General features: G+C 40.1%; 1 protein-coding gene across 1 annotated transcript; it reads right to left on the minus strand.

Moving 5' to 3' along the window:
- Positions 1-444: 444 nt before the first annotated feature.
- Positions 445-9606, minus strand: LOC130702373 (uncharacterized). The gene is made up of 8 exons (XM_057524056.2): positions 9368-9606; positions 2924-3111; positions 2765-2854; positions 1591-1723; positions 1361-1500; positions 1151-1300; positions 897-1092; positions 445-831 (listed from the first exon to the last, which is right to left on the minus strand). Exons 2-8 carry the CDS (start codon positions 3056-3058, stop codon positions 710-712), a joined length of 966 nt encoding a protein of 321 aa, XP_057380039.1. The 5' UTR covers positions 3059-3111; positions 9368-9606; the 3' UTR covers positions 445-709.
- Between the last annotated feature and the right edge of the window lie 112 nt (positions 9607-9718).

Below are 9718 nucleotides of genomic sequence, written 5' to 3' on the forward strand. Positions count from 1 at the left end.
AATTCTATCAATGCAGAACTTTCCCCCTTTTTCATGACTTCATTCAAGAAATTGAAGACCAACATGAACGCTGAAGAGGGAGAACATCATACGGAGATGGATACAACAATCGTTGTCCAATTACGGGCGTCTTGCAGTACACGTAAGAAACGGGGTCTATTAAATGTCATGTCCCAAATTCCGTAATAGTGATGGGAGTGAATAACCACAAGTTATACCATACAATCAATAGAATTAGGTTGCTTGAGCACATACCTCGTCGTAGCAGTGAACGAGCTTTATAATAATGATAGATGAATAATACACACCTGGTTATTCAGTGCAATATGCTTTTACTTTCTACAGGAATAATCAATCTCCCTTTCTTTTCAGAAATTATTAATTTATTTTTCAACTTTTGTATGTCTCAATTTTATGTTTAAATTTTCATTTAGTTGCATTTCTTACATAGCTGCTGTTGTTTAATTCTTACGATATCCGCATAATTTAGATTAGATCTTTACAGCACAAAAATCGAGTAAAAACAAATGTGAAGCTAATCTAATGACTGTTGGCGTAGTGATTACAAAGATGTATACAATTTTTCAAAGAGTTTATATACCACAGTTTGGAGCCAAGTAACAAATGGACGATGAAATTTGAATTGAAATTTTCTTATTTGTTTTCTGGGCCCCTGTAGACTTCCTCTCAGTGTTGCGCCATTACCTCCTCAAAGATAATTAGCGATATGAACTGCGTAGAACAAAGTGAGCGTAGAAATCAGCGAGCTGAGTAATGACGAGCCAGTTATAACGTGGGAACCCGATTCATCTGAATTGGCTTTCTTTGATCCTAGCATAAATTTATGAGATCCTTCAAAATCAAAACAAGAAACAAAAAGATATGGCTGTTCATACCAGCGATTTTAGACATGGATGGATGGAATTCGTCTTCTCTATTACTTCCAGTCCGGCTGCCATTGGCCCCGACGACAGGTGACGGATTGCGGTTGGACTGGCGACCAGCCGACCCTTTTTGCTCTTCCCGGACGTAAATTTCCTTCGTCTTTCTGTATCCACTGCCAATTTGTACCACGCAAGATACTCGAAGCCACTGAAAAAAATGCAAACTCTCTTATGCTGTTGTGATTGTTTTGGCCGCTTTTTTCTACCTGATTTTTGAAATGGCGTTCGGAAAGAGTTAATTCAAGAACTGAATTGACCCATTCCAAACGTTTTGTCGTTCCGCTCTTTGGATTCGTCGTCCAGGCTTCACTTTCCACACTTTTGCTGCTGATTAGGTAACGAGAGTTCGGCGAAACCTGTACACACACATATCCACATATAATTACTATTTCTTTTTACCATTGTGAAGGCTATACCGGCTCGCCATTGATGAACCATGCGATGTGAGCTCTCGGTCGACTTCTGCCAAAAGTACAATTCCACTTTCTTCGATCACCAACCCTGGCTTCCTCTAATGGCAAATCTGGTGTCAGCGTTATAGCTTCATTTTCAACGTCTGCAAATGGAAGGAATAAAATTAACGAAGAGACATTGAATTTTCGAGCCTACCAGAGTTGTTAGAAAAAGTCTAGTTGGAAATGTTTACCAATGACGGTCAGATTAGCTTCGGCAACATCAGTGTGAAATGTACCCTCCGCTGACACTTCGCATTTGTACGATCCTTCGGCTTCGGGAGTGACGCCACGCAAAATGACTTTACCCGGCTCCAACGCATCTGTCTAGAATTACGTCGATGTTTCAAGGAACAAAAAGAGAGAAATCAATTTCGACAAAGACAAGAAATCAGCATGTTGGTCTTCAGGTTGCCATGACCACTAATGAATTTTCGCATGCAATTCTAGTTGGGATGATTAACTGAGAGTATGTCACCATGACAAGTTGATTGCGTATACTGTCTGACACGGAATGTAAGACAAGAAGAGCCAATCTTTCTCATCTGCGATCCTTGTCTTTGCATTGGGAATGCTAGCCAGTCAACTCGGTGTCTTTGTTGGGTAATGATTACGCTTATTCCAACGCTTTGCAATCTACGATCAGGTTTCATGGCTTTTTGTTCGTTCAGGAAGACGTATGTTTTGGAACGTCCACAGAAACGAAAAGGCATTTGAAAAGGCTACAAATGAATGACGTCATACACGTAATTAAGTGAATTTGTCTGCGTGATTCAGTTTTGAAGTTCGTATATTCGTTCAGCATTTTACTTGATGATCGAATTACATGAAGGAACAGAAATTCGTTTGAATATCAATAATTTGTCTGCGTCAGTCAATGCTGCGCGAATACGAATGCAATCGCAAGCGAATGGGTATGAATAAATAAGAAAACGGTCTGTTTCCGACGGGTTCCGACGCACTGAACCGTCAACTTTGTAGACCAGAATTAACGATCGTTCATCCACATGCCCCCTCCCCAAAAAAAAAAAAGTTTTGATTTATGTGGGAGCGATATTTTACGTACGCTGTCATTACGTTTGTCGTGCTATCAAACATATAGTACGTGAACCGAACTCATCAGCCTCCTACTGAGTCAGAAACTAGGGGTGTTGAGATCTTTTCCCCATCATATTTCTTAACATATTCTTTGCTAACCGCGAAGCCTAGGAACACCTATGCAGATGTGCCATCAAACATGGGAAAACATGAGATTCGTTAACGGGTCTTCTGTATAGAATCATCGTACAAGAATTTCAAACGTTAAGTTCCAATGAATCGCGGCTGAATGTTCGCTACCATTAAATAAGGACAACATGAACCACATACCTCTATGTTAAACTGAGACCAATGGAACACTTTTGTTGGTGGATTCTCCCTTGGAAGGTGCCTGTAGAACTCGTGCGAGCCTTTGTACCACTTCGAAAATAGACAATTGTTTTATAACGTGAACGAACCAACAACGTTTGTCTCTAGAAAAATGCTAACCTTTAGCGAATAGAGCGGACCACCCGCAATATGATCGTAATCGGTTAGAGCTTCTCTATAATTACTGTTGGCGATTGTTGAGCTGGAATCCGTGTCGGTAAAGAGACAACGAAGAACCACATTCGAACCAGTCATGACCTGAACCGGCACGTCTATTTGCTGAATGTGCAACGTCCCGCAAGCTGGACCTGAACAAAGGGAATCCGTTGAATAGAAGTATAGGTTTCAACTTGTCGCAAAAAAAAGACAATCCATCATTCGCACTGGCGGCTTTCACGCACGACTTCATCATTGGTATAGAATCCTATGATTGAACGAAGTCGTGCAAAATAAACTTATTGTTTTGGTAAATCGCGTAACGCGGATGGTGGTCAGTATAAACTTGTCGAATATGGTATTACATGAAGTGTCATTGACAAAACCATCACTTATGCATATCTGCATTGAATATTAACCTATTGTATAAACACACACACAAAAAGAACGAGGGTTGTGTACGACAGCAGCTTAAGTCTGATATCAATGCTGCATGTCGTGCGCGTAATGAGATCCGGCGTCCAGCGCAGGGTGACAACACTGAGAAATTTTTTTTATTTTCTTGTCGATGAGCATTCAGTCGGAACCAACTTCCGTCTCTCCAAACGGGAAGCAGTGCCAGTGATGGTCGCTCTTTTGTACATATCAAATCCGATGGCTGAGTGATTAGCGTAAAGCTTCGCTATTTCTTCCTCTAGAGCCCTCTCTTTTCCCCCCTTTCTCTCGTTTCCCTTTCTAGTATTTTCTCATTCTCTCTTTTCTAAGTCTTTTCTGATGACAAGGATTAATTAGAAGTGCTGCGTGAGTTAGATCACAAAGAACGGATCAGTTATTCCACCATACTTCCTAATCGAATCAACTGACTGTGTACAAGCAACAGCGGAATTAAATAGCGGAAGTAAGAAAAGAAAAAAAAAAAAAAAAAAAGGAAAATAATATGTGAAATCAGGTATGTTAACTTGCCGGCTGTAAATATCCAAAAGCAGAGGAACAAAGCGCTGCACGAGTGGTACCGACCGCCAAATTCAAATGATGACGCTCCAATCGCCATTACCACTGAAGCGAATCAACAACCCCGTTGATTATTATTAGCTGCAGAGTTTGAAATCACACTTTCCTTTCTTGGGTCTAAACTTCAATGAGACTACTTTGAATACTTTTGATTTGTTACATGGTTATGAATTCCCTTTTTTTTTTCAAATAAAATTGCGAAAGGAAAGACAAACGATGTTCTTTGAATGCAAATCGTTACGTTGTCGTCACTGCTGTACGAAAGCTATTAGTCCTCCCGGAGAGGACGTTGAGAAAATGAAATCTTCAATGGAACTAGGAGACTGTATGTTTAGTTCTTTTTTAGTGACACCGGAGACTCTAAGTAGGATTATATCGAAGACGTGCACGGCGATATATAGGCGAGCCGCAAACGGAAGCGAATGGTGAAAGGTGCGTCACGCACGCGCATCACGGTCGATCGAAACCCAATTCAATCTCGGTGGATTTCCTGAACTTCTCATTGAATAGGAACGTATAGCTGCAATAGGCGTCGATTGTTAAGACTCGAAATCGCCAATCCAATTTCCCGTCCATCTGACGATTGGACACTGTGCAGTACTCTATTTTGTATTATAGCCTACCATCAACAATGTGCATAGTCCGGCTTTGTTACACTTTAATGTGATAGACTATATATCATTATACCAGCGGAGTTTTGGTATAGTACAGCAGTGCCTTTGCTTTGAATGAGCAACATCCATTCTGCATAAGCAAATCTGTATGGCTGCAGATATACGTCCCATTTTCTAAGACAGGTTATGCTAACGAGGGGTGTGAGCCTCTTTAATCCAGTGACACGCTTCTTATTCAACAGAGTAACAAACAGTTGGGGAAGGGCTGGTGTCGTAGGGGTTGTTAATGTACCCTTTAGATTTAGCCTACTCAAACGCGCGGGCTAAAGGTTAATCGAAATGGTCATCGATGAGTTTCACGCTGTTTTGTGGTGAATGGCCAAAGGGCTACGGGCAATGCTATAGCTCAATCCGTAGGATGGCAATAGAAAGCCTAAAGCTATTGATCGATAATAGGGGGGAGGGGACGAGGAAAAACTTTCCGTCTAGCAAAGTAATTGGTTAGATAGATGTACTTGATTTATTTGCTTGCAACTACCGGCTGATTCTCGCGGGGTATATTGTGCTGTTTAAAAACAAACGCTGTATCCGAGCCAATTGAATGATTTCTATTCTTGCGTTTATTACTTACGGAGAATGCCAAGGGGAAAAAAAGGGAAAAAGATTAAAAAAAAAAATAAGACGAAGGAATAAGATAAAAATCAAGGCTTTGTTTGTTTTTATGAAAAATCCGGTTTTTATTTGATTGAGGTGCCTATTTTGGCGGATTGTCATGTACGCTCATAAATCGTGTGGCTACGTTACGATGCGAAACCACCGAAGAGCCGCACTTCGGCTTATTGCCGGCCGCATCACTTTTGACAATTCCGCTCGTTCCGCCTTATACACCACACGTTAAGAGCCCCAACTTTAGACATCCCACAAGTCTATATATACGACTCTCTTTGCGTCAAGAGTTTTTCATAGATCTCGTGATTAAATTTGTGCATTTATACGTATATGTAGCTATACGTGCTGAAAAATAGCAAATCGCTAAACACATTTTTCTTAAAGCCCTGAAAGTAAACTTCCTTTCGCAATTTCGTGGAACTGTCCGCCTGTATAGCTGTGTGTGTGAGACTTAAGGATTGCAGTAATAATCGCATTAGATTTCATCGGTTGAACGCAGTACATTGCGGAATGAAAAGCTAGTTCAAGCAGTGAGTGTACTTTGTTAGCGTTTATGCAGCAGGGATATTAGGCTACCTAAGTCGGTCTATTAGACTATACGATTTGCCAGTGTACCAAAGGTGACACACGTCGTGCCTTTGATAATACCCTTCAATTGTTCGCACCCGGTTGGTGGAACAGAAAGGACGGCAAAGGCGTAATTTCATTTTGCTACCGAGAAAGACCATTGCCTACGAAAGCAAATGGAAACGTGCAACAAGACTTTACAAGTGATGCGTCTTAATTTTACTCCATGACACCATTCTTAATCTGACATCAAAATATGTTTCCAACTCGAAAATTGATCCAACAAGTTTCAGCAAAATGATCGAGTCCTCAACACATAACGAGGAACTCCGGTTTAAATGAACGTTTTTCATTGAATTCAAACAGCATTTCCTTTTTTCTCTTCTTCATTTCAACCAAAGTAGACTAAACGTAAAATTGAGCATTTCAATGTCCAGAGAATGTTTATAATCCTGAAAATTGCTTTGCCCGAATGCGTCCAAAATAATTAAATATCAGCATTTTTAGATACTTTACTTCGCGGAAGCCAAATCAGTTCAGACAGCATAAGCTACACAGCACGTGAATCGTCTGTAAAGGTTTTCTTACGAACTACTAAGCGGTTGTTTGGAAAAAGTTTTCCTTTGCAGTTGAAAGTGTCTTGTGTCAAAATCAGACACGAGGATTTCTTTGCTTTAAAAAAAAAAAAAGGAGGAAATTCTACCAAGGACAAATGTCCGGTAGCCACATCAGGATGCACCATTGGATTCGATTCACTTTCATACGACATGTATTTAATAGACAGTGCATTTTAGAGTAGACTAGATCGCTTTGTCCAAGAAAACCCATTTGGGATACGTATATAGCTCCATCGATGGCAATGTTTGTGATTGCAGCTTCGTGACAACAATGAAAGAAGTTACAGCACATACATAACAGATCAAACAGATGGCTCTTCAAAATGGAACCATTACATTTTTTCTATCTGGTTGCTGGTTAACGTGCAAGAGCGAAAGAGACATTCGTTATGACGACAGCTGGGCGATTCACCAACATCCATTGTAAAGACGGTCACTTCTATTCCTGGAATTGACACCGCCCGACACTATAGATCACACTTTTGTTATAGCGCACCAGACAAATCAATTTTACCTCCATCAACTGTTGTCTGCATTTCCAGTATTTTTTTGCTTGTTTCCTTTATTGAATGAAGTTTTCGAAATTTATCGTTGGGTATTACCAAGTCAGCAACAAAGACGAGACCTAGTTGTAAGTCGAATAAATTAACAAGTTATTTTTAAATATCGCCGCAAAGAACGAGACTTTTTTTTTGTTGTTCAGTTGGTACACAATTCGTCAAAAATGATGAACGATTGGCCTAATCGATACTTATTCTGCTCCGTGCATCATATATAGTAACGGCATCATATATAGTAACGGTATAACCCGGTTCCATAAAAAAAGGCGGCGGCATTCATAAGTATAACAACTCTAGCGAGACTCCTCGGCGCAACGAGAAAACACAAAATATTGCTTTTTCTGACTTGTCTTGTCTCTTCGCCGCAGTTGTATATAGCGGTGATGCATAGATGTCGTATCTACATAGCTGTGTCTCTGTGCTGCTTCCTTCCGGGCTATGCGTTCGGTACCGAGAGCGCCAACAATGACTATAGCAACTGGCCAGATTCTGTATATACATCTATGTTATAGTTTGCTACTCTGTTTTGTTTTATTTCTTTTATTTTTGTGCTCTCTATTTTTTTCATTACTTCTGTTTTATTCGGTGCCCACACCCGGGACCAAGGACAATGCTATATAGCAAAACAGCGTTGCGTTATAGAAGTAGTACGCTGTGAAAGGGCAATGCTTTTTCTTCATGATGTCTGAATATATCATTCTAGCATGATCCACGGTGCACTGTAGTATAAATATAAACAGAGATGAAATGTATTGGGCGTTTTCGTGAGTAGGAAAAAAGAGTGCCTCTTCGTTGATAAAGAAAATGGTTGACACTTAGAGATGAGGTTGGATTTTTTATTGTACTGTGTGTGCATATAGACATAATAAAAAAAAAGGGGAGAGACAGAGATGGACTTTTAGTGTAGAGCGCAAAGGGGGCGCTTTAGGTCACCCACTTAATCACAGCAAAGCCACGTCTTACGTGAGATCGATAATCGATTAAATAGGCGAGTCTTGTTTTCCTCTTCCGTTTGCGGTGGATGATCGCATTCCATTGCCGTGCGCACGACGATTTAAAGCCATCATGCGAAAATGTCAGATATTTGGGGTGTTTTACGATGACGGTGGATAACCTCAGAGACAATATCGATCAAAACAGCGGTTTATTAATATCGTAATTTATACGTAACACCACAGTAAATGTCTGCGAAACGGTACGAAAGAAAATTTCTCACGAACTCGTTAATGGATTGGATTGATTATTGGGCGGCTGGTAGCACGGCCTCATGAGTATCTATAGACGAAGAAGTCATCCATCTTCAAATGGCTTTTGGTGCACGTGACAAACCCGAATAGGCGAGACGTATATCCATCTGAAGTTTTGCAAGAACTGTTCCACCAATGTGCTTCTTTGGACGAAATTGAACAGCTTTTATTGGAAGCAATTTAAAGTCTAATGGAAAGCGAGGTAAAAAAAAAAGGATTCCGACACGGTGCTTTGGTCATGAATATTGCTTAGCTGGAACATTATGAAACTTCCTTTTTTGTGAACCCCCTCTTCATCAACCTCAAGAAAATAATTTATCGCTATGAAATGAATCGTTTCTTATGTCGTCATGCTCAAGCTCTGTAATGATCTTCACCATCTACTTGAAGGACATAACCTTGCAAAGAGTGCCACTCACAAGTATCTAGTAGTTGGCCTCATAAATTTTCTTTCATAAATTTTAAATGGCTAGATCGTATAATGTATGAGGTCCATATTTATTCATTAAGCCGGCCAAATGCATTTCGTCAAGTCTGATACATTTAATTAATCTGTCATATTTCCAGCAATATGGTAACCAATAATGAACTTATAGCTTTAACACTCATCATCTAGTTGTAACGAAAAAAAATATCAATAAATAAAAAAAGATTGAAAATTTGGTTTATCAGTTACTGTGCATAGTGCTGGTATCTAGCGAGTGTTTCAGAAAATGATTCGTTCACGCGTGATCGCGTTAAACGATCCCGCATTTTGTAAATCATTACACCCATTATCCTCGTTTAGGAGCCAAAAAAAATTGTAGAATGCATGAATTATTCAAAAAGAAATTGAAACATGCAACTTAGCACGTTAGCAGAGTCAAACACCCGACTCCAATTGGCACTACGATAAGAAAGCAGAGCAATCCTGTTCGGTGGTGTCAAATGAACGTTTATCTTGGTATTAGTCTACCGAATTTCCTTCCTGACATCGGTTAAACATGGGTGATGCAATCATCTCACATGAAACATAGCCAGGAAACGGAATGTTGATATATTTTCTTAAGACAAGTCCCGTTGCAATAAAGGATGGGTAACGACACTCTTGAAAATAATTTTTAAAAAACCAGAAAAATGTAACCAAAGGATAAGGTTGTGAAGCAGAGAAATTCGAACGGAAGTGGTTTGAACAGCACAGAGCTGGTGAATGGCCGGTGCGATGCTGATTCATCTTTCTGACCACAGTAGCATTAGTTATAAACAATAGCCAACTGTGAGGAAAGATCACGGGAGGAAGGAAGCAAGAATTCAAGGTCAGCTGCTGAGAATAGAAAACATCACGTTGTCGGCATAGTTCGTGTGACGTCAGGTCGTTGTGTCACGTGATCGCGACCAGGCCACCCTTTTTCAATACAAAAAAAGTCATGCCGGCCGAGAGCAGGGAAGAGAAACGAAAGAGCCCTCGGTTTTAAAATAAACTTTTCAGTCGTCT

The sequence above is a fragment of the Daphnia carinata genome, chromosome 6, assembly GCF_022539665.2.
Source record: "Daphnia carinata strain CSIRO-1 chromosome 6, CSIRO_AGI_Dcar_HiC_V3, whole genome shotgun sequence".
NCBI lineage: Eukaryota > Metazoa > Arthropoda > Branchiopoda > Diplostraca > Daphniidae > Daphnia > Daphnia carinata.